Source organism: Lonchura striata, chromosome Z, assembly GCF_050655825.1.
Source record: "Lonchura striata isolate lonStrDom1 chromosome Z, ASM5065582v1, whole genome shotgun sequence".
In the NCBI taxonomy this organism is placed as follows: domain Eukaryota; kingdom Metazoa; phylum Chordata; class Aves; order Passeriformes; family Estrildidae; genus Lonchura; species Lonchura striata.
In genome coordinates this window covers 59,857,534-59,882,597 of record NC_140740.1, presented here as the reverse complement: position 1 = coordinate 59,882,597, position 25,064 = coordinate 59,857,534, and the positions used below count along the sequence as shown (strand labels likewise).

General features: G+C 38.0%; 1 protein-coding gene across 1 annotated transcript in view; it reads left to right on the top strand.

Annotated features, from left to right (window-relative positions):
- The first annotated feature begins 3,076 nt into the window (after positions 1 to 3,076).
- LOC144248377 (interleukin-6 receptor subunit beta-like) overlaps positions 3,077 to 25,064 on the top strand; it is a 41,171-nt gene continuing 19,183 nt past the window's right edge. The window contains exons 1-9 of the mRNA XM_077790524.2: positions 3,077 to 8,376; positions 8,626 to 8,676; positions 11,234 to 11,345; positions 14,602 to 14,768; positions 15,752 to 15,891; positions 20,703 to 20,844; positions 21,005 to 21,087; positions 21,936 to 22,146; positions 24,206 to 24,364. Coding sequence (XP_077646650.2) covers positions 8,334 to 8,376; positions 8,626 to 8,676; positions 11,234 to 11,345; positions 14,602 to 14,768; positions 15,752 to 15,891; positions 20,703 to 20,844; positions 21,005 to 21,087; positions 21,936 to 22,146; positions 24,206 to 24,364 — 1,108 coding nt within the window. The 5' untranslated portion in view covers positions 3,077 to 8,333. The remainder of the gene's footprint in view (positions 8,377 to 8,625; positions 8,677 to 11,233; positions 11,346 to 14,601; positions 14,769 to 15,751; positions 15,892 to 20,702; positions 20,845 to 21,004; positions 21,088 to 21,935; positions 22,147 to 24,205; positions 24,365 to 25,064) is intronic.

Here is a 25,064-nt window from a genome sequence, read left to right as displayed (position 1 = left end):
CCACTCTATGATTTTATTGACCACATGATTCAGATTCTATAGCCATGGGCATTGCTTAAGTCATGTTTAGTGTTAATGCTGATTATTTCTTATGCAGTGAAAAATTCTCAATACTTCAGTAAACAAAGAATGGAAGAGTCTGGGGAAAACAGTGGCAGAGGGCAATCAAGAGCTGTTACAAAAAGACCTGTTACAAAATATTGGACATACGTTGGATTTTACATTTCACTACTATACATGCTTACTAAAAGAAAGCATTAAAGGCCATTACATCCAGAAAAATTACTGAGTTGTGAATGTCTCTTGTGCCATGCATTTGCTGTCACTTGCTACCACATGCTATGCATGTGATGTCACTTGTAATGCAGTATATAATAAAATTAAGGAAATTAAAATTTTCTTTATTGAGCTGTGTGATTGAATGATTACATGAAACAATGCTTCAAATACTTTTTATCATCTAGAGAATCTGTTTTGTTTAAAGAGAATATTGCTGATCTCTGAACTGTCATTAAATATGGAACAAGAGCCATTGCCACAATGACTCCAGAGACAAGAGATGAAACATAAAGGTGTCTTGCAAAACTGTAATGAAAGGAACTTCTTTTTCTTCTAGATAAGCAATGCAAAAATTCATTTGTGGTTATTCCTTTTAAATTCTGCCTTCAAAGTATTCCAACATATACAACGAACTAAATGGTCAAATACTTTCTCACTAATAACTCTCAGAGATGCACAGTTATGAAATGAAAGGTTCCCTCAGGAGTACTGCAAATCAAAACCAATATATTTTAAGTTGGAATCTGACTAGTTTACAAACACACTGACTGCAAATGCCTTCAACAGTACTAGAACTGGCAACTCAGAATCTCCCTTCCTTCATTTAATAGCCTGAGGCAGAAGGGGTAAATGTAATAAAATTGTTCTCTGCTTATTGCAATAATGTTTCTTCCTGTATGAAAGACTTCTTTCACTTAGTTTCACTTCTGGAAAACTGAATTTACAGCTAAGAATGGAATTAATTCTCCTATTTCTTTTACTACCAAAATGAGGCTCACAGTAAATTGGGTCAAATAAAGCAGCTTTTCCCTTCTGATAGCTTCTGCAAAACAAGGTCTTGTCAAAACAAGCCATCTCTATCTTTCTTCTATTCAGAGTCGATGTGTCTCCTTCCCACGACAGAGCAAGCTCCTGTGGTAGGTGGGGCATGACACCACAAGGCTGTTTACGTGACACAACATTTACAGGCTGCCAGCAATTGCTTTTCCCAGATGTCAGGAACACTCCCCTATTCAAAGCCCTGCTTTAGTGAAATACAGGATGGTAGGCAGAGAGATCAAATTGCATTCACATTCCTCTGATAATCCCAAAGCCAAAGCAAACCTCTCAAATAAATGTATCTCAAGTATGAATGTCCCTTTTCCTGAATCACTGTAAAGCATTTGACCCCAAGAGGCAGCATTTGCTTTGCCTGTATATACACATGCCTGTGTATACTGCCATAAATGACAGAGAACAGGATCCTTTAGTACTTGCATTATTTTACTGAGAAAAGGTATATCTTTCTGTGCTTACTTTATGTTTTATATCAATCTACCTCTAAGCATTCAGAGAGAATGGAAAGATCAAGCAGACATGCTTGATACTGCTCTTGCAAGCAGTTCACTGCTTGCTTTGCCAATAGCCCAGACCTGGGAGTCCAAAACTACGATTAAGACTTTTCTCTTGACTGCAATTCTGCACCATCTTCCAGCAATCCTTTCTGTAACCCAAAAGGCCTGTCCTTTACATATTTCTTAGATCCTCCTCAGCTGAGTGCTGAAGTCTACATATTGATCAGCTACTGCTTCATTGCCAGGGACCAGTGCCTGAGGAGGAAACTGAGCTCTAAACTATTGATCTCAATTCATTATGTAAATGAGGAAAAGACCACAAAGATTAGATACAAACTTCCCAAATTTCAGAGAGCTTTTACCCTCCTCAGTTCAGTGTACTCTTTGGCATGCCATTTCCCTCTAAATGTGATTCCTATTTTCCTGTCATGATCCTTCGACATACTTACCCTGTCTTCACAAAAGAAGGGAACTTACATCATGGTAATTATGCAGACTTCTGCTTTCATACAGCCACTTTCACTATGTCCACTACCACATTGTTTTAAGTTTCATGCTAAGAACCCATTAAGTAAATCTGTCACCATTTGACAGATCTAAGTTCATTTCTTTTCCTCAGAAAACAGAAGAAAATGTTTTAATTAAACATTCTTAACTGGAGAGACCTAAGAAAGTTTTGCATTTTTCAAAACAGGAGAAGGAAATTTGAGGTCATTTTGGCATTACGGCACCATAAGGAATCATCAGTAGCTTTGCTTGAAATGTTCCCTTTTTTGTTTTTTTTTTTTTTTTGTCAAAGATATCCCTTAGGATCTTTATGTTTCATATTTTCTAAATCACAACTCATATTGATTAAACAGCAGGGCCATGCCTGCACATTTTTTTTAGGTTCTGCATCTGCACCACAGAGATACATCGTGCTGCTGCATGCTACAGAATTCCCCACGCCATCCCTCTTTCCTCTCAGAGGCTCTGTGGCACACTTGCAAACTTAGACTTCTCAGTGCCATTCTACTTCTCAGCCTCCAATTCAGCCTCTATGACAGGAAGTCCTTAAACTGTTAAAATTAAAACCACCTCCCAGTTTGGACTAGGGCTGTCACACTCCATGGCTAACCACTGAAACACACTTCAACAACTCTTTTGAGTTGAGCATGACTATTTGTGGTCAGTGAGAGGGCTTCACCCCGAGAGCACCCTTGGCCAAAGAGACATAAAATAGGGGCAACAGAAGCAACAGCCTAAGCTGGCGTTTCTCCTTCCATTAGCAGCAAAATCTCAGATAATCAAATTGTGCAGAGAAAGACTAATGAAATAAGAGAGGAAATTGAAACTTTTTGTGTAATAATAGACTGGAAAATAATAATTTGTTTAAATCTAGCAAAACACAGGCTGATAATCACTATGGGAGATGAAAGAATATATTTTAGAGTAAAGAAGAAACACTCAACAGGGATTGCTAAATTCAGGACTCTTTGTATAAGATACGATCTTAAAAAAAATCTACCCTTAAGATGGAACAAGTTCAGTTCACAAAGATATTGTGAGAAGAATGGTAGTGGAGAAGGAACTTCAGACAACAATGACATTCCTGTATTTCTGTTTTTCTAGCAGCAAACCTCAGCTGGAGGCTAAGAGAGAATGTGAACAGTCACATTGTATTACAAGTAAGCTAGGAAATCTACAAGCTGACAGAGTTTATGGACAGACATATGGACATAATTAAAAGAAGCCATAATCACATTTGTGTGAGTAATACATAGGCAGGCACAAAAAAATTGGAAGCTGCAAATATGTTTAGCTCAGCTCTTATGCAGGCAAACCATAAATCAAAATTTCTCAGCTGTTAAAAGTATACCTTAACTACTAGGATAGGATCTTTCTGTAGTGTGATGCTTCAGATTAATAGTTTAAAAGCTTAAATGAGATGTGGATCACTAGATATGAATCCTCATTCAAGAGATTTTTGTATATCAATTGTTATTGATATAAAGTAAGAATAATCTTAATGGCGGGTTTAAAACAGGCTATGCCAGGATGTCCTAAGTAACAGTGGTTAGTCTCATGAGCAAGGCCCTCCTATAGTCAAACTAAGTTTGAGGCATCCCACTTTCTGAGCAATTTTTGGAATCACCGAACTCTGGAAGATACAGGGGCTAATGAGAATCATTACACTATTATTTCAGTTTGACAAATCTAGCCCCTCCTTGGTTAGATCTTCCTTTCTATTCCACACATGAACAGAAAATAGCTATTTGTGAATTAAGATTACTGAAACAATTTTTGATAGATAATTAAATAGTGCCTCAAAATTTTTTTCCCCAGGTTATCTATTGCATAATAATAGTTGAAGAAAAATAAAATGGCCAAGAGTTGTAAAGCCACAAGTGGGCATACATGCAGACTCTCAGAACTCAGTTAACTATAATTACTATCTTAAAACCACTTTGTTCTAAGCCAGGAAATATGCTTGAAAACATTTAAATTAAGAAAAGCTAATGACTTGGCTGACAAGTTCTGCTGGATAAAATTCTGAGACAAAAATTATAATGCATAAAATCTGAAACTATCAGTGCAAATACATTCATTGTTACTAAGGTGGAAATAGTAGGATAAAATACCATGAACACAGAATACTACCCTTAAAAAATTCTCTTTTTGCCTTGTGAGAGGTGAGCTTCTTCATACTGCTTTCCTCAAATTTCTTCGAACATGCTTTCTACAATAGTTGTGCTTCATTGGCAAGCATTTCTTTGTCCAGGAGTATTCCCAGGGGAAAAATTAAAAAGAAAGGTAACTAAGATATTTATATCTCCTTGCCTCAGAGATTGAAACACAGACATTAAAGAAAAAAAAAAGCTAAAAAAACCACATAAAAACAACCAAGAAGATAAAGATTGCTTCCAACACTGTGTATAGGAAGAACACAGACCAGCTTTTGTCAAATCCTTTTTGTTTCCACATCACATATCCCAAAATAACTCCCTGTAGCAGTTGCAAGCCTGCTAGGTAAACCAAACAGGATAGTAGGGAAGAAGAGTTATATTCTTTGTCATCCACTTGTGCATTTAAAGTACTCATAAGCATTTAATAAAGACTTAAATGTGATGGAGAAAGTTAAGGATGATCCTTGTTTCTCCTCTTGGCTACACAGGAGGAGACAATGAATGTCAACTGAAGCAGATTCTTACGCTGTATTTGCAGATCAGTCAGAAACCACTAAAACTGATGAATAAGATGTGCTCCAAGGTGATCTAGCAGAAGTAAAGATCTTCTTTGCAAGTCAAATCCCAATACTTAAGACTCTGGTTCTGCACACAGCTCACCCATTATGTAAGTGAACTCTGTTTTCAAACCACTAGTCTGAGCTACCACAGTGATAATTTTGTCCCATTATTGCACAAACAAGCCTTTAGCACTAATTGTGATGGTGTAGTAGAGAGAAGTTACCAGTCTCATCTGATCATATCACCTTTACTCTCATTAATATTCTAGCTGATGCAGTAGGCAAAACCCTGTACCACATCACTGTCAATGATGTAGTACTGGTGAGACCCCAGATCTAGTCTAGTATAAGCAGAATTTAGTCTACATTTCTTTCTTGTTTCTTCAAAGGATCTTCACCCCAGTATGTAAATCTCTGGGATTTTTTTGCATTCTCTGTTGTTTGTCTAGTGTATTTAGGAACATTTATGCTTCATCTGTAATTGGAAGCTTTTAAATCTCCAGGGCAGACCTCTCACTGGCACTTTTTTGTGGCCTCTGCCTAGCCAATGTGTTACGGTAAAAAATGTGATTTTCAATAAGATAATACAGAATTGTTTGAAAGGCAAGCTGTTTCATAATGTAACTTGAACTCAGAAAGGATCTAAGTCTTCACGGTGGAGACTCTCCCTGACAAAACAAATTTCCCCCAGGGGCTATAGCTGAGGGCTGAGTGGCAATTTTTCTTTCCACAAAGATCATATGCGATTTGCTCACTGAATTCAGATATTTATGTATTTCTCTGGAAAACAAAGCAAATCTTTTAAAATCTTTCAGATGTTTACAGACCTGGAGGTCTGCTTATTAGAAGTGATTATATGAGAAATAACATACAAAAATTGTATTACTCTACTTTGGATCCATAAAGGAAAGATACATGATCTCAGCATGTAGTACTAAGCAGCAAAAACTGAATCTGAAATTGCTACAAAATGCCCGAGAGAGATCACCTCTAGTCAATTGGACCTGTTTATCAAAGAAAGAGCAAGCTACCAAAATCACATGCTGATTCAACCAGGAGACGATGAAGACCTCAGCAGTTTGTTCTTCAGACAAGGTAAGTAGAAATGCAATATGCCTCTCCTGATGTGGTATCTCTGCAGTCTGCATTCTGCTTCAGCTGCCCACCAGGACCTGAATGCACTATGACAAGATTGCTGGTTACACATAGCCCAAACTGTCTTGGGACATGCTTAACACTCCCAACAAACAAGATTTCAGACCCTTTCTGGTTCATTATCATTCATGGGCACATGGCTTACCTGCAAAAAATGCACTCAGAAGTTCGTGGCTTGACCAATCCTCCCATGATGTGCTGCAGGAGCCGCAGTTCCACAGGAGCAGAGCAGGATGAAGGGGCCAGTGGCATTTTCCTGGCTGAGCCTGCCTGTCTTCAGAGATTGTTTTCCCTTTGAAGAGCAAGAGTTAACAGATCATCTTGGAGAAGAGAACAGAGAAGGATGTGGGATTTATATTAATTTGTCTAATCCAGTCTAAATGGAAAGGTTCATTGATCTCAAGTCTACATTCTGAAGAGACCAGATATATAACAAAATGACAGGGGAAAGCCCTCATGGAGAATCTCATCAAGAATGATGCATAAACCTAAGTCTGAAAAAACATCTAGGTCAAAGTGATGTAAACCTGGAAGTATCCTAGAGTCATTCTGCATTTTAAAACATATCACAGAAGATTTCATAATTTATCCTCATCTGAATTAACAGGAAAACTTCAGGCATTTGCAATTCTGACTGAAGTTCATAGTGGTGAAAAAGCTGAAATACTAAACATTTGAAAAAGTGATTCTATACAAATTTTACCTCAAATATAATAATGTATCTTTTGCTATGCATTAAACATATAGTAACTTGATAGCTAAGCCATAGGAAAAATATTGGCCTCAGTCAAATGTGAATTCCAGTTTTCAAGATTATATCTCTTCTGCTATTTGTACTAGTAATGTATTTTCTGTGCTTGTTAGAATTAAATTTTTTCTTCAAATGACAGTGGCATTTATACTGAGACCTACACCTCCAGCAAAGATGATATGATTTGCTTCATTGGGTTTATTTCTCACCAGTATACTCTGTCCTAATTCTGTGCACACTAAATCCAGTCCTGCTCTTGCATTGAGTTACTTACATGGTTTCCATTTTTCCATTTAGGATAGGATGTTTTGAATGTGATTATGCTGAACACATCAGCACCAATACATATAGCTGTTAAAGTTTTCTCCGTCTCTTGACTTCTACACTATTCTGAGTCTCTGGATCTTCAAGCCCATTGTCAAAATCTGTCACATATAACATACATTTTTATTTTATCAGTTTCTCCTTATGATCATCAATTGATGCTCCCCTCTTGGCAATTCCTTGTTGGAAGTATTGCCAAGGCAAATTTTTGGATCTCTCAGATAACAGGGGCTGCGATCTTGCAGAGATGCATTGTATCTGCTATCCCTCAGCATTTTGGAGCTTACTCCCGAGGCCAATGAATTCGTGGCTAGGAAACCCCCTGTAGCACTCAGAATTCCTTGATCACTTGCCTTTCATGACTGTGCCCTTCATAAAATCTGATAAGACATGGTTGTTGCATTAGTCACCCACTCCTACTGCAGACCATGCTGAGAAGCATGTCTCTCTCTTTAGGAAAGTGATTAATTTTAAACACATTTTTTTTCTATTCAATACTCAACCTGAAATTTACCATGGTTGTCAAGATAAGTCAATAATTTGCCTATCTCCAGGTAAGTCCGGATCCAGTCTCTGATAGCAGCTGTTTAAGCCCAGAAGGGAATTTTTCCAGAGTAGCAAAATTTTCTGAAAATTTCCCTTTACTGCTGTAAGAGTAACAGATGTTATGTCTATGCTGGCTTCTGTGTTCAGAATGTTCTCTGAATTAATGATGTGAAGCAAACATCTGATATACAGTTATGGTGATTTTTTTCTGTATTAGGGCCCTGGTGTAGGTACCAGCAATGTAGATACAGTATCTTTGAGGTAGGGAAATTACACTGAAAGATAAAAGAAGTCAGAAAGTGAAGACAAGTTAGTCTTCTGCTGCTATTATTTTTACAAGAATTCATATTAGACGCAGTCAATCACTTTGACTTCCTTTTTACTGATATGAATATCTCTAATTTGCAGTGACAGTTAGGGTTTTCAAAGGAGTTAGAAGTACCTATAAGCTTAATTCAGTTTGCACTGATGATACTGCAGTGAAGAGTCTCAGTGTGAGTACTTACAAAAACCAAGGTGGAGAGTTCCTGTTTTCCAGAAGGATTTTTAGGATCTTGTAGGTATAATTAATAACACAGAACTTAAGTGTCTTGTTACTTGTGTTCAGCCAGTAGCAGGATAGGTGTTAGAATGAATAGGAAGTTTGAAAAGGAAGTGTGAAAATAGACAGAAGACAGTGTAATGTTGATGGTAATCATTATGCTTCTTTACAGAGAAGATGAAGAACTTTCTGCTAGCAGCTATATTTTTACTTGTCAGAGGTGAGTTTTCATATACAGCTTACTGCCGCTTATGAACATTAAAAATCCTTAATGTTACTCAAGGACGAGGTTGTATGAAGAAAATCATGACCAAATTAAATTCTGTGAGTAGGAGAAGCAACCACCAGCAATAGTTTTCCTATTTCTTTTGCAGTTGTCTTGACCAATAAATTCCTTTTTTCCCCCCCTTTTTCTTCTTCTTTTTTTTTTCATTTTTGTTTTTACCCCTTTCCTCTTTGTGCTCCCCAGATCCCTGCCGCTGCACAGACTGGGACTCTCCGTTCTGCCGGCAGCTGCCAGGTGGGTGGAACGCCGCGGCGCCCGGCGGGCGATGGGCGCTGCCGAGGGCTCCCGCCGGCGCTCGGAAGCATCGCCCTAAAAGCACGCCCGCCTTTCCCAAAGGGAAAACCCGGAAAACCCGGCCAGAGCAGCGCGGGCAGGTGTGTCTGCGTGGCGGCAGGGCTGGGCTTTCACTCCCGCACGCTGTGAGCGAAAGCCCAGCCAGCGCGTCACGAATAGCTGCCGTTCCAAAAGACCGCGGATCCTCTAAAGTTCATGTGTGATGGATATCTCGGCTTTCCATTTAACTGGGAAATTACTGATGATGGCGAGGAGGAACAGTACAAGGCATTTGATAGGGTATTACAGAGCAGTAGGTGGTCATCTGATGTACATTGTGCTGGATTTATTGTGGGCAGAAAGGTCTTACTCGCTAAAAGACACAGCAGAGATGATAGGTTCTTGAGTACACAGTGACACTGGGCAAGACATCTGCAGGAAGACTGTGTTCTTCTGAAATTAGCCACGGGTAATTTTCTAGTCCTTGCAATTAACTTGCCAGACTAAACTCCACTAAATCATTAGTGAGAAAACCAGATGCTCAGGAAGAAAAACAGAAAGTTCTAGAGTGAAAAAATTTAAATGTAGGTGGTTTGGGGTTTGTTTGTTGGTTTGAGGGTGGTTTTTTTTGGTTTTGTTTGGTTTTGTTTTGTTTGGTTTGGTTTTTTGTTGTTGTTGTTGTTTTTTTTAAGTGGAGAAACAACTATGTTTTCTTTAGAGCAAAGAAATTTTTTTCTTTCTTTGGAGCACAGTTGTGATACAGCTCTGGTACTATGCTAGGTCTGGGAAGAATTAATAATCTACATGTTAAGGTGGAGCAGTACAGTAGAGCAAAGAAAGCACTAGAATAAAAACTAATGTGCATGTGCATAATATCTACACACAGGACAAGTGAAAACAAAAGTGTGCAAGATTCACTATATTTATCTAGACAAAGGAATTTAGAATTTCAGTATATTGGTAGTGGGAGGATGCATTGGGGTGTTAGCTGAACTGGTACACTATTTCCACACACATAATCTACTAATTTTTTTTCTGCTTTAATACCATAATCACATAGAGAAATACCAGGGGGATTTTGCAAAACTTAAAGCATGAGGAACAAAACAACCACTAATTCTCTGTAAGCAGACAGGTCTGGAACATGGTAGACACCATGTGGATCTGAGTTAGTAGAACTCTTACTTCAAAAACTGTCAGGAGAAGTATATTACCAATGTATTGTCATAAAGTATAACAGCAGTTCCAAAAATATTTTGTTTTTAGTTGTTTCTTCAAAACTACAATAAAGAACACCAAGTAGGTGTAAGGTTTAATTCAAAATAAAATAGGAGAAGAATGTGAGAGCTGTTCCTGTTTACCCTGCTGTTGACAGACACCGTGCTCATGTGTGAGGAGGCCAAGATGTGGTTGGTGGCCAGACTAGAAAAGCAAAGACTTCTGTAATATTTCCATTGCTATGGAAATAAGGAAGACATAATCTCTACCTTCCTGAAAGGAAACTGTACACACCTGAACTGGTGCAGTATAGTTTATTAGATAAGCATTATTCATTTAGTATGAGAAAACAAGTGTCATGAGGTGAGGGTATTAAAGTCAGTGCTGAAGTCATTTGACACACTTCCTTTTCCAAAACACCTTTTAACTTCAATATGCATTTTCCATCTCAATGATTAAAAGAATGCCAAGGATACTTTATAACTCAGGTTGCAGGAAGAAATGAGGAAAAGAGAACTGATCTTTTCATTCATAACCTAGGTTATGGCATACCATACCATGCTACAACACTAGCTCCAGACATATTAATATTTACTTATCACATAGCAAAACCTTTTCTATTCAAGACTGATTGGTCTATTGGCAACCTGTTAGACCTAACAAGTATGAAAGACGTGTGACTCTACTCATCAGGAAAAATTTACCTTAAGCATCCCATTCCTGTTGAGATCCTTGTCTATCTTCCTGAATAACAACAAAAAATCTGAGTCCTTCTTGAATGACTTTGAGACACAATGACTGATTGTTCTGATCTAATAGTTCAGACAGTAAGACACAAAGCAAAAGAACAACAACAGTCATATTTTGTCATTAGCATTTTTGTTAAGAGATTTTTGAAATACTGACATAAACTTAATCACTCTAGACAAAAAACAAGTTTCTTTAATAATGTCATCAGTGCTTACTTTCACATCAACTGAAAAAGGGTAAGTTCAGTTGCAAAAAAATCCCCATATTTCTCTTTAAAAATTAATAACAGGTAATTTTATACATAAACTTATGCTCCTCCTGTTTTATAATGCATTCTTTATAAAACTGGCAGTTTAAAGTAATGTTTTTATCCAGCAATATTGTGTAGTTCTGAACTTCAGATAGAGATTGATGTTTTTGAAGCATTCTGGGGTCTAGTCAAGAAGTTCTAGCCTGGTTCATATTTGATGTCATTACTCATAGTCCCTTTGAGTCAGTTAATGTTTGCCTGTGATAGGTCTTTTCCAGTGCCCATGTTTTCATCTTTCAGACTGGGACAATGAATTGGTGTGTTACAAAGAACTAAGTGAGGATCTAACCTGTACCTGGCTGCCAATACCTAATGCTGCAAATACAGTTAATTATACTGTATACTTAAAATGGTAAGTCTGAAAAGTTATCTCAGAAAACAAAAAGCTCTTATTGTTGTTAGATGTGGTTCCCATCTGCTGGAGTTTTGTTCTAGTGTATTTCATCACTTTATAGGTTATTACACAAGGCTAGTCTCAATACCTTTCATCACTTCTCATCAATACCTATTGATTTGTAAGAGCTTGGTAAGAGACTGGCAGGTTGATTTTGGCTATCACAAAAGCCATCACAAAAGCTGTTCTAGTTCCACTCCTCAGCCTAACAGGGCAGAGAAAATATGACAAAGGATCATGGGTTGAGATAAGAACAGGAAGAGGTCTCTCAGCAATTACTGTCATGGCTAAAACAGACATGACGTGGGAAAATTAATTTAATTTATTGACATTTAAATTAGAGTAGAGTAATGAGAAATATAGCTAAAACTTGAAAGGCCTTCCCCTTCTCTGCCCGTCACCCGCATGCTTTTCTTCTTACTGGGCTTAACTGAATTGTCTGCCTCCTCCACCCCAGCATTGTGGGGGGATGGGAAAGGAGACTGTGGTCAGCCCATCACATGTTTGGTCTGTCACTTCTTTTCTCTTCTGATTCTTCCTCTGGTCCAGCATGGGAATCCTCCTACAGGAGACATGAACTCCCACAGTCCATCATAAACTCCTCCAATATGAATGCTTCCCATGGGGCTGCGTTTCTTCATTACCTGCTCCAGTGTAGGTCCCTTCCATGGGGTGCCAGCTCTTCAAGAGCAGCCTGCTCCAAAGCAGGTCCCTAGTGTTCACAAGCCCTGCAAACCTGCTGCAGTGTGGGCTGGTCTCTGCTGCTCCCACATGTTCTCAATTTCTCTCTGCCAGCTGCTGTTGTGCAGCAGTTTTTTCCCTCTTTTAAATGCATTATCCCAGAGGCACTACCACCATGGCTGATGGGCTCAGCCTTGGCCAGCAGCAAGTCTGTCCTGAAGCCCAGCTAGAACTGGCATTGTTGTACATGGGAAAGCTTATTGCAGCTCCTCGGAAGCCACATCTGTAGCAATCTGCTCCCTTGCTCCCAAAACCTTGCAATGCAAACCCAATACAGAGTTATTATACATCTTACCAGGCCTCCAACACAATAATGTTTAAAGCATTATTGCCAAAGATCAGCTTACTCAATTACCTTTATTTGCAGCTATTGACTTTTATTAACTATTCAACACAGATGTATTTAAGGTAAAAAAAAAATTAAAATAAAACATTCAAACATAAACAGACACTAAGCTTTTATTTTATGTATTATGTATTTTGCTATAGCATGAACCCAAGGAGATGTCAGATGTAGCGTTCTTTCTGATAATTCTGAATTATCTAGTAGTGGTTTAACAGATCAGAATGAACTTGTAGGGTTAATTTTGAATTGATTACCTAAAATATAATATCTTCAGTTGCAGCTGTATTACAAAATTGAATTTCCTCATTTTATATCTAGATATTTGGAATCTTCCATGAGATTAGGGGCATGTTCAGAAATAGAAATGTGAGATCAGAAGACATGATCTTTGCCATGAGACCATCTCATAGGGTACATAGAGTACAACACTGTATACCATAGGTAAATTCTGATATTCATTTCTGATTTTTGGCCACATAACCACCTCTTGTCATGCTGTGACAACCTCTAGCTGTGGTTAGAAATACCTCCTAAAGCTAAGAAAATGTCACCACACTGGGAAACTCCCCAGAGTGATCATCTTCACATTGCACAGGAGCAAAGCAACCACCTCAAGGCTGAGATTACTCCCCCCATCACCTTCAATATTTTTTCACTGGAGGTAGCAGCAGGCACCAATTTGCAATAAACACCGAATTTCATTGCATTTACTATCTTGACACTTGGAACTTCAAGGAATACCAATTTTTTTTAAGGGCAGAAACATCTATGAAACAGCTCTGTTTCTGAAGAGATGTTATCAGTTGAAATATTTTTAAGCTACTTGCTCTCAAAGTCGTAAGACAAAACCAGACTGTGCTGTTCCCAGGCTGCAGGGTTGATGTCATGAACAGACAAGGTAGACAAAATAATGAAAGAAGATGTCAGTGGGGGAAGAGAGAGGCAATTCCCTGGCAGAGTTGTTGATGTTTCCAAGTCAGTCAGGCCTTTAACCTCATTCTCCTAAGCTTCCACCCAGTGGTCTTGAAGAAAAGCTTACTATCTCCTCCTCTGTTGGGTTAAAAGAAAAAGAAAAAACCCACATGTGAAAGGGCTTTTGCCTTGCCTAGAAGAGGTAGGGCTTTTACCTTGCCCATTCCTGCATGTAACATCAGTTTGATGTTGTAATAGTTCCTTGTCCTTGCCCCTTGTGATTAAGTTGTCAGGAAGAAAAAGATTAAAGATAAACACTCCCACAGAAAAGTTCCAACCAAGAATTCAAAATCATGCTTTGAAATTTTAATGGCTGATTCACATCTAGCCTGTAGCAGAAGACAGGAAAACCTTCAAGCAGTTTTTCTTAGGTATTAAATATTGAATCATGATGTGTGTAATTTAATACTTGAGAAGAATAGGTAGGCAATTAATATGCTAGCCCATCTCTTTAAGAACACTGAACTTGCACAGTTTCAACCTTGGAAAAGTCTGTCCTGTGTGTGGCAGAGACTAAATGAGAGAGACAAGGAAGACAATAGGCAGCAAAGTTGGATGTAAGGCATTAAAACTCTCAGATTTCCTGTGCTGTGTGTATTAGGTATACCTGGAGAAATCTACAGGCCTGAGGACTTAGGTGACATTTAAATATCTCCATCAAACTCTGATGATTTGAAGGAACAAAAGTCAGAAGATAGGCATACAACTCATAAGAAGCTTTTCATAACTTTATGGTAATTTAGATATACATAACTGGAAAATTTTGCAGTTCAAAAGGAATTTGGGTGCCCCTGTTATAAGAGGCAAAGCAATTTTCTGCTTTCAAAATGCTCTATATATCCCACTGTGAGTAAAAAAGAAGGTCATACAGATCTTGTATCATGGTATGCCTTAAAAGTTTAAGGCATTCAACAGTTCTCCACCACACAATACAAAGACTTGCACATTTAAATTTGCTAGGATTGCTGAGGTGCTGGAATTAATCTTGCTATTTCAAGCTGCTCAAGGTGAACCTTCAAGATTTTCAGATGTGGAATTATGTGTAGAAGTATCTGGAAAAACATCAATTGCTATAAGTTTGCTTTCTTGGGCAGGGGAGGAAAGAATAGCTATAATCCAATAAATGTTTTTCATTCTGCTTCCTTTTCTCTGAAGGAACCAAATACGTAAACCTTTTCAGCGAAACACGTCGTCACCTTCCATCACAATAGAACGAAAGAATCTCTACATTGAGAGATTGGCAACCATTTGGATAGCAGTGAATTATGCCCATCACACCTGCGCAAAAGGAAAGAACATCTCAGTTTTACCAAGCAAAGCAGGTACAGCGTCTTCACAAGTTGTGTTACTGCAGTGCCCAGCTAAAGCTGTATTCTGTAAAGATCATTTCCAAAATTTCAGCTCCCAAAACACTCTTATTTTTACTGATATTTTTATTGATAACACTGTTATTTTTACTGATCCAGAGAGCTAAGATGCAGTTTGACTTCTTTGAATGAAGTTAATAACAGAACCCTATAACGTTTTATGGGAGGCGGGTTTTACTTTAAATATTTTGCTGGAATATTTAATATTCATATCCAGAAAAATACATAGTAATATTTGTGTACCAGTTTTCTATGCTCTCTTTGATGGTTTTCTGAATTTCTTTGTATTGGTTTGCAAAGAGTAGATTGACTCAGCACTGTGCACCTAAGGAATCCTTGATATAGGGCATTAGAATTGTAATTGATGTTAAGAGCTTCTCAAAACTTCACCTGCTCAGACTACTCAGGTCCAAGAAAAACCAATGCTTCTCACTGCTGGGAGTTATTACCAGTACAGCCTAAATTATCAGTAGTATAACCTTTACTGAAGACTTTTGGCCACGTTGTGTTTATTGGAGAGGAAGATGAAGGTATATTTGCCTTTACCGAAATTTAAAGATATTCTGGATATTTTTTATACAGCTCATGATTACGGTATTCTTGACATTTTGATCTTGCTTTCAGCCTCACTCAGAATAGTAACTGCTTAGAAAAAGAGTGTTCCTGAAATCAATAGAAGCGCTCACAAAAGAAAGGCAAGAGGAACAACTGTAGCACCTTAACGTAGGGGATGCCCCCCAGCATCCTCACAAACAACTGAATTTTGTTGATGACATAAAGATTTAGTAATTATTCATTCCCCTGGTCTTTTGAAGTCTCACAGCATTCAGTATTGTGTTCCAAGTATTTTAATTTTATAGGCCACACTCAATAGATGAAATTACCAAACCTTTCCTGCTTCTCTTGCATTTTTAATGACTGTATCTCCCTCATTTTAGGAAAGTGCTTGTCACCATCTAACATAAATGCTTATCAGATCACAAACGAATTGATAATAAAGTGGGACCTGCCCACAGCTCATACACCATATGAGCTGAGATACAGAGAGGCACTCACAGAATCTACTCCATGGACACTGGTAAGTACTTCCAGATGACAATTTCCTGTGAATATAAGGTGCCTCAATATCAGCTCAGCTGCACATATTATATGCAGCACAAGGATTGCAAGGCAGCATAGCAAGGAGTCACTTTGTAGGCATATCCCAATAAAGCACCTTAGTTTGGTTCTAATAAATCATTAAATGCTTGGGAAAGAAGGAATAGTAGCTTTAAACAAAGCAAAATAGAATAGCTTGTTATCCGGTTCATTAACCTACCAGTGAGACATTACAACTGACAGTGATACAAAAGCTGAATATCAGACATGCCATGCAAACTCAGATCCAAATTTACAATACTTACAATATTGCTATTTTAGCTGGTATCATTACATTTTCAAACAGATTAGAGATCAGGTTGCTTTATTTTTTGAGTTAATTCACAGTTTACACACTTTTGGTTCATGTAAGTATTCCAGATTTTCTTCTTTAAAAAGAAGGGAATAATTTTTCTGTAATAAAGAAATAATATTCATGGAATCATAGAATGGTTTGGGTTGAAAGGTTCCAACCAGCCTAGTTCCAACCAGCCCTGCCATGTGCAGGGCCACACTATAGTAGACCAGGGTGCCCCATCCAAATTGGCCTTGAACATTTCCAAAGATGGAACATCCACAACTTCCCTGTTCCAGTGCCTCACCACCCTCACAGAGAAGAATTTCTTCCTCATACCTGATCTAAACCTGCTCTCTTTCAGTCTACAGCCACAGCCCCTTGTCTTGTCACTACATGCTCTTGGGAATAGTCTTGCCCCATCTTTCCTGTAAGTTCTCTTGAGGTACTGGAAGGCAACAATAACACCTTCCCAAAGCCTTCTCTTTTCCAGACTGAACAATCCCAATTATCTCAGACTTTCTTCACAGGAGAGGTACTCCATCCTACTGATTTGGTGGCCCTCCTTTGGATTCATTCTAATAGGTCCATGTTCTGCCTGTGCTGGGGACCCTGTCCCTGAAAATTGGGAAATAAACTCTCCATCATATGTGTTATGATGGAGACTAGGAAGCCAACATTATTTCATTAGCAGTGCTGGATGCATGGATAATTCTCTTCAAAGCATACCTGCCCAGTAACCTCAGAGACCAGGTTATATTCCTGAAACTATTGTATTTTCATGTTTCCTGAAAACCTGCATATATGCTGATTATTTCCACTTGTTTAGATATGATTCCAGATCTTCTGAAGAATCTTTTCTCCTTGGGAGTATTTCAAATATGTTATTGGGTCATAATGTACTTCTCTTACGATTCTTTGCTTTGACACAAAATCCCTTTTCTCAAAACTGAGATATTAGTTAGTACATATTAAATCACAGACAGAAGTAAACAAGAAAGCAGTAACTGGAACAAGTTTATTAGTCACAGGTCTAGGGAGTTAGCACATGTCCATATTAATCTGGTATTTGTACTAAGCACTGTATGTACAAAATAAAGTACTAACAACGAATATAGGGGTCATGCTTTGTTGTGCTAAATTTAAAAGAATTTCCAGCACCTTCACTGTTACATAAAGGTCTTCTTATAGGACTGTTCAATAACAATCCCAGAGCTGATGCAGCCCTGCAGGTGGGTCTCACCAGAGCAGAGCAGAGGGGCAGAATCCCCTCCCTCCCCTGCTGCCCACACTGCTCTGGATGCAGCCCAGGACACGTTTGGCTCTCTGGGCTGTGAGTGCCATGGCTGGGTCATGTCCAGCCTCTCACCCACAGCACCCCCAAGTCCTTCTGGGCAGGGCTGCTGTGATCTGTCTATCTTCCAGCCTGTGTTGGAACCAGGGTTGCTCTGACAACCAGGTTCAGCAGCAGCTGGTCTTGTTAAACCCCATGAGGTTCCCATGGCTCACCCCTGGAGCCGGTCCAGGTCTCTCTGGATGGCATCCCATCCTGCAGGAGTGCCAACAACACCACTCAGCCTGGGGTCAACTGCAAATTCACAGAGGGTGCATTTGACCCCTCTATGTCATTACTGAAGATATTAAATAACATTGGTAACACCCACTATGGACCTCTGATGAACACATCTTGTCACTGATGTCCACTGGGATTCTGAGCCATTGTCCATTACCCTCTGGATGCGACCATCCAACCACTTCCCAATACACATCACAGTTTTCCCATCAAATCCATCACTATCCAATTTGGAGCGAAGGATGCTGTGAGATACAATATCAGTTCCAGTTGCATTTGAGGACATACAATATAGCACAGCAACAGGTCAGTACCAAATTAAAAGGAATATGCAGGAGATGGAAAATGAGTCATAATTTCAATAATGCCTGTATGCAGAAGCATTGGCTGCTTATCCTGCCCCTTCCCATCCAGCATATCAAGCAAAGGCTTCTTCAGCAGGCAAGAACATATGCATTATTTGTATCACAAAGTCCCTGAAATTGTCTGTTTTTCAAGCTCTGTTACTTTTATACATGTTAATCTGGTTTTAAATATGCATTTATCAAGGAAAAGAAGGAAACTGTTTAAATAGCAACAATCCCCACTTCTTGGGAATTTCTGCTTACCCAGGAGCCTCTTTGCATCCTTTTTACTGCAAAAATCTCCCTTGTTCTTCCTTTTGTCTCAGAAGACTGTTCCCATTTCTCTTGTAGCTGACTGCTGGTTTATTTAGCCACTACAGAAGAGCTTCTTTTAGAGACCCATGTAAGAAATGTTTCATATCAGTACAAAGAACATTCAGGTCTTGGAAAGGTCCCTTTGTTCACTTGCATACAAGTCTAGACAATTCTTGGGCAGCCAGTTACCCATGCATAGCCCACCAAGTAGTGCAATAGATAGACAACCATGTGCAGACAGTCGGGCACATGGCATGTGGAAGAATAGAGAGTAAAGAGCAGTAGAAATGCATGCCCTGCAGGTTTTGGAGTCACGGGAGATGGAAGATTCACATGAGTACTGTGAGGGACTAGTAGAGACATCCACGCTGAGGGACACAAATGAGTGAAGACTACAGGTTATGAATATTCATAATCTCCCAAGTCCCAGCTGATGCTATGAATTTAGGCTGTAATCTCTTCCTAATAATATAAACGTAGGCTAAGCTTGCAAATGAGTTAGCAAGAATGGCTGTACATGCAGAGAGGATGTATAAAGCTAGTGTTTATCACAAGTAGGATAAATGTATGTGTAATGAAATTTAGCATTTGGGTTTTAAATCCAACTTCCACTTGCTTCTTGTTTGGCCTCTGTAATATTGTGGGTAGTGGGATTTTTTTTGCGATCAAGCAAAAATTATATGAAGTTGTCATGGACAAAGTGATACCCTTCACTCATAAGAAAGAAATTATGTTTATTGATAAAACAGAAATCTAACAAAGTTTGATAGTAAATGTGACAGGAGTTTAACAGGAGCAGATGGCAAGGAGCATGTGATTACTTCACAGAGAATAGAGTCAGACAGAACTGTGAGGGAGACCTTTTAATTGGGCCATGATATTCTAAAAAGGCTTCCCTTGCATTCTAAAATGCTTCTCAGAGCCCCTGCAAGTCTAGCTGCTTCTGGATCCAGACTTAATCCCAGACCTGGTCAACAGTTGTCTACAGGATTTTATGTACACAATTAATCCTTTGTATCACTTAACTGAGATGTAAATTTTCAGTGTATTAATTTCCAATTCACTTACCAAGTATCTGATGAGATGAATACTCTCTCATCCTTGGGGAGTAACTTTCAGAAGTTAAGAAGTGTCCTTACTCAAGAGATACCATTGTATAGCCTCCTGCTGTGCAGGAGAGTTCAAGAAGCTGTGGGCTATCCACTATTTAAAGGGTAAGATGAGACACTTAAAGACATATATGCATGCTCTCTTCAAATATTAGTTTCTTCCAAAGGTGACTCGAATTGAATCTTAACCAGCACTATGAGTAGGTGAATGAACTGTTAAAATCAGCCCTTGTCTTTCATGTTGTTATCTGTCTGCCACGAATCGACTTTGAGCCAGATGCTGGTCCAGACACATCTAATATGACTGCTGATAGTAGTTATCACTTAATCAGGATTACAGGAAATAGAGGTCAGGATGGAGGGGAAGTAGAGGAGAGGGAGGTGAGAACACTCCCACAGAAGTTAATTAATTAACTTATCAAAACATAAAGTACTGCAGAAATTCAAAGAGAAGAGCTTCTCACCTTAGAGTGGAGCTTTGTTGTTTTTGTGGGGCTTTAAGGAAGAGTTTAAGTGATAACAACAGTTTCCTAATGTATTTTCTCTTATTTTCTCTGTATTTTTCAACTCAGTTTTTCTTAGATATGAGTGGTGTCTTTGTTTCAAGAAAAACTCCATTCCCCATGCAGTTATTGGAGCTCCAGTGCCCTCATCAGCTGCAGATGCAAATCTCTTCTGCAGTGCCAAGGCGTATAGGCAGCCACACATTTAATTGAGTCATGTTGTTTAAGACAACAGCCATGTAGGTCTATTCGACATAATGACATTTCTAAAAATAAAAGCTTTTTTAATGTTTAGCTTTCCCTTGACTTCTTGTTCTTGAGAATGCTAACAAGGTTTGGAGTTAAATACATTTTTATTTTTCATTATATATAATGACTAATTGATTTTAAAAGTAATATTTAGACCAGCTTACTTACTGTCCTGAGTGAGCAGAACAAGCTCATGAAAAAGAGGGTGTTGCCTTGAAAGACTGAAAATACCTTGACTAAAATGTGCAATAATTCATATTTTATGATCGGAACCTCTACTTTCAGCTGAGTCAGAAGAGTAGTCTTAGGCTGAGAAAACAATATAAGATAATGCTGTATTGCTGTTACATAATTTTTTTTTTAGGTGTCTGTAAGAAGCGATGTTATCAATGTCACCATTTCAAATTTAAATGCTATGTCTTCATACATTGTTCAGCTCAGATGCATAGCCAAGGATGGTCTCAACTGTGTTTGCATTTGGAGCAAAGAGATTTTGGTCCCTCACAGTAAGTGAAATGTAGTTTCATCCTATTGATAGTAAGTATGAATGTAAAGGCTTTTCCAAATTCTGTGCCATATGGAATAAGATTTTCAGGTATTCTTGAAAATATGAACATCAGAATTGCTCATTTGGGTGCTGTCTCCATCTTTTTCCATGTTTACCAGAACTCATGAACAAGCCAAGAATATCATATAATGTAATCACACAAGTCTCTCCAGGAAGAAGAAGTGTTCTTCTGAAGTGGGAAGTAAGGTTCACTCTGAATCTGGATACTTTCTGTTATGCATTCTATTTATTTCTTGTATTGCAGGGAAAAACAGATTTTCTTATTGTATTGATATGCGAAAGACATTGGATATTGTATACTTTCTGGAGAATTCATTGCATCTGTATGCTGATGATTTAGGTGGTAGAAACTAACAGAGAAAAATTATATCAATTTATAATCTTGAAAAATTACTAAAACTTCCCTTCTTTTCCAGGGAAAAATATCAGAAATAATCCTTGAAGAATTCACAGGCCTTCATGTATTAAATTACATTGCAGTAATTTCCATTTCTGTGCACTCATTTTCCAATCTCTTATTAAGATTAGTACAGTAAAATAATGAGTGAACTACCACCAGGAATTTCTACCAATGGATATTTAACATGTTCCAGATTTGCAGCATAATTTTTAGCATTTGTCTTTAAAGATACTACATAGCCAGTCAAGTCCTAGAAAATGAGGATATCCAGAGGCATAAATTTCAATTAAACACATCTCATTAACTTTCAAGTTCCTGAAAATGAGGGATGTGTTCCACTGAAATGTAGAGAATGCTACAGCTGCTTCACTGCTGCTATTACTAATTGCATAACTAAGACCTCAATTAAGGAAAATTTGTAATCATGTACTTAAATCCTCTCAATTTAAGAATGCTCTTAATTTTAAGGAAATGCTTTTCTTTATTGATTCCTAATGACCTAATTAAAGTAGTATGATTTTATCCCCATCATTAGAGGCTACATTTTGTTTATAAAATTAAATTAAATTTGATTTTTGGCACAGGAAATAACAGCATTTATAGAATAATAATGTTTTTCCACTTGCTAGGTAGCACAAAGTGAGAATGTCCTTGGATATTTTGTTAATGTGGAAAGAATACCCAACAGTTGCAGCCACCTACCAAATCATATTTCTCTCAAAGACAGAAAAATTCTTGTTAATCTCTCCATGGCTGACTATAGAGTTAATATTTCTGCCTATAATGAAGCAGGAGAATCTCCACAAGCTATCTACATTGTCCCAGAATTCTCTGTAACAGGTATTTATACCTTACCATCTATTCACCATAATGGTGGGGATAATTTATGACCAATCTCTAAGGCTACTTTTTCATGGACTTTGGAATAGGTGAAATAACTTTATTGAATGTATATTAGGCTAATATTTTTACATTCTAGGAGTCAGAATTGTTTCTTAAGAAGATACTTCAGGAGAAGTTAACAGATTAGCAATTTAATATTAATTTTCGCATTCACTCCTTTCTTTGTAAAGCTAGAGAAAGTACCATGTATTGGGTCTACTTAGGAAAATGGTGGATTTTACATAGGAAAATAGTTTATGGACTGTCCTCAATATCAAGTAGGTGTCAGTGGTTTAAAAAAATTCACAGAACTATATGCAAGTCTAAGTTCTTGAGCTAAATAACTATTAAGAGACTTCCTACTGTCCTTTATTTCAGTATTACTCTAACTGGCACACAGGAAAAGGAATAGATAGTATATACATGTCGCATTAGGATGTACATGCCACATTCTAATGAAGATGTAAGCTTTTCTGAGACCTAAATAGACAGCCTTTTCATTTAAGATTAAAACTTATTGTATCATGTCCTCCTTATAACATAAGCTAGTTTTATGTGTAACAGTCTCGAGGTGTATTTATTGCAATATAAGAACCTCTCTTACAAAGTAAGATATTCTAAATTCATCTATAGCATTCAGAATAAAGTGTGCAAGTACTCTTGTTGATCTTCTGACAGCTGCAAATGATTGCTTATCCAGAATTTTCTAACACTCCCTTCATGCTGTTCTCCATTTCCTTGCAAAGAAGTAACAACTTGATTTTGCCCTTACATTTCAGTCCCTTAGCTTTCTTCTGATAAAATATATCCTTCCAGTTCAAGCCAGTTTTTGACTGACAATTAGCTGTCTACTGAACTCTGAACCTCTGAACCTTACGGCTCTCTCCAGATGCCTGTTTCTGTTTGATTGTACTTCACTGCAGCTTCTCTGTGTCTACCATGAATTACTGAGAGGATACTTGCATTAAGTGCATTCTTAAGATAAATTCCTTCTTGAAATATACAAATTTTTGTCAACTAGTATCATAATTTTCTTTACAGAAGGACAGAATCAACTATATTGGACAAGATCTCTAAAATCATTGAGTCTAACTTATGGCCTAACACTACCCTGTCAACTCAACTATGGTGCTAAAGCCACTTTCTACTTAAACATCTCCAGGGACAGTAATTCCACCACCACCCTGCATGGCCCATTTAAATGCACAAACTCTCTCTCTGTGAAGAAGTTCCCTCTAATGTCAAGCTTAAACCTCCCCTGGCACAGCTTAACACTATGTCTCTTGTCCTATGGCTCATTGCCTGGGAGAAGAGACTGACCCCCCCACCTGGCTGCATCCTCCTTTCAGGTAATTGTTGAGAGTGTTAAGGTCTCCCCTGAGCCAGGCTAAAAAACCTCAGCTGTCTCAGACAGCCCGAGGTCCCTCAGACAACTACAGCTCCCTCAGAATTAATTTGCCTTTCTTGTATTCGTTTCCAGACAGAAGATAAAATGGAGAATGTTTATGTCTCTCACAAGGTCCACTTCTTACCTCAAAATGGCAGGTTGCCCTTCTCCTTCCTTAGTGTCAGGCAGAAGGCTTTTCCTACTTTGATAGCCTGTTTTCTAAATGTCAGAATTTTAAAGATTCTTTCAGAAAATTCAAGAAGTATGAAATATGAAATCATCTAAGTATGATCTATCATTAGCCCCTTCTCCTCCACCCCTGCTCAGGCAAGCACTATCTGAGTTTCTCTATGTATAGCAGCTCCTAGTGGCTCACAGGAGGTTATTTAGCAGCATCTGACATCTTTTTCCACACTGTAATCCTCAGACACCTCTGCAAAGTAGTAAATGCCAAGTTTCTTCTGTTGAAATACTATTGTAAACCTTACTATGATAAGTATCAAGTCACTTGCTATGATAACTGCTTAATTAATAATCTTTTAAAAACAGAGCAAAAGGGAGAAAGAGAGAACAATAGGGGAGAAAATGGCTTTCCTGTTTACTGACTTTTAATTGTGTATTTGTTCACAGACTTGCCTGGTCAAATCCATGTCAAAAGCCAGGGAACAAATGCAATTGTCACATGGACTCCAGAATACAATCCAAAATGTTTTGTGGTTGACTGGGGCACCAGTAAAGAGAATATGAACATGAAAATAATAACCACGGCTACTGGAAATTTTACATTAGGTAACAGTAACCACCACATCTCCTAGAGAAGCACCCCTTCATTTCTTGATTATATTTGGTTGGGCAGAGTAGGATTTTTGTTTTGTTTTTAAGAGCAAATCGAAGATCCATCCAGGTAAGTAAGATCTTAATATTTGCCCAGTACTGAGTCGCCATCTAATGCTTAGCAACATTAAGGCAGATAAAAAGAAGAGTTTCCATTGTTTTTTTCTGGATACTGTTCAACAAGGAATGCAGCTAACTACTAGCACAATAGTACTAGTCTCTCCTTGCCCACATTACAGGCATTCCTATACATTACTGGCTTAAAAAAAACTTTTTATCTTGTACCTATGTAAGCTTATATTTCGATATAAACTACTCTGTTACAGACTCCCTAAGATTAATTTCTATTTTTATACCAATGTCTACACTTGTCAATGCCTAAGTTCTCAACTCCAGTATTCTGATTACCATGCTAGATATGATTGGCTTAAATCAGGGATTTCTTTATGGAACAGACATTGAAAATGTTGAATAAAATCAGGTAGATAACTCTTGCAAAAGCCATTCAGCACTGTTTTTTATGTACAATAGAGAACATTTATCTTCAGAGTTTATGAATTCTTCTAGAGAGTGCATGTTTACCTTTATCCTTCTGCAGCATCTCTAGTGACACATTACATCTAGGTTTTTTGCTTGGGTTTATATATTTTAGCTT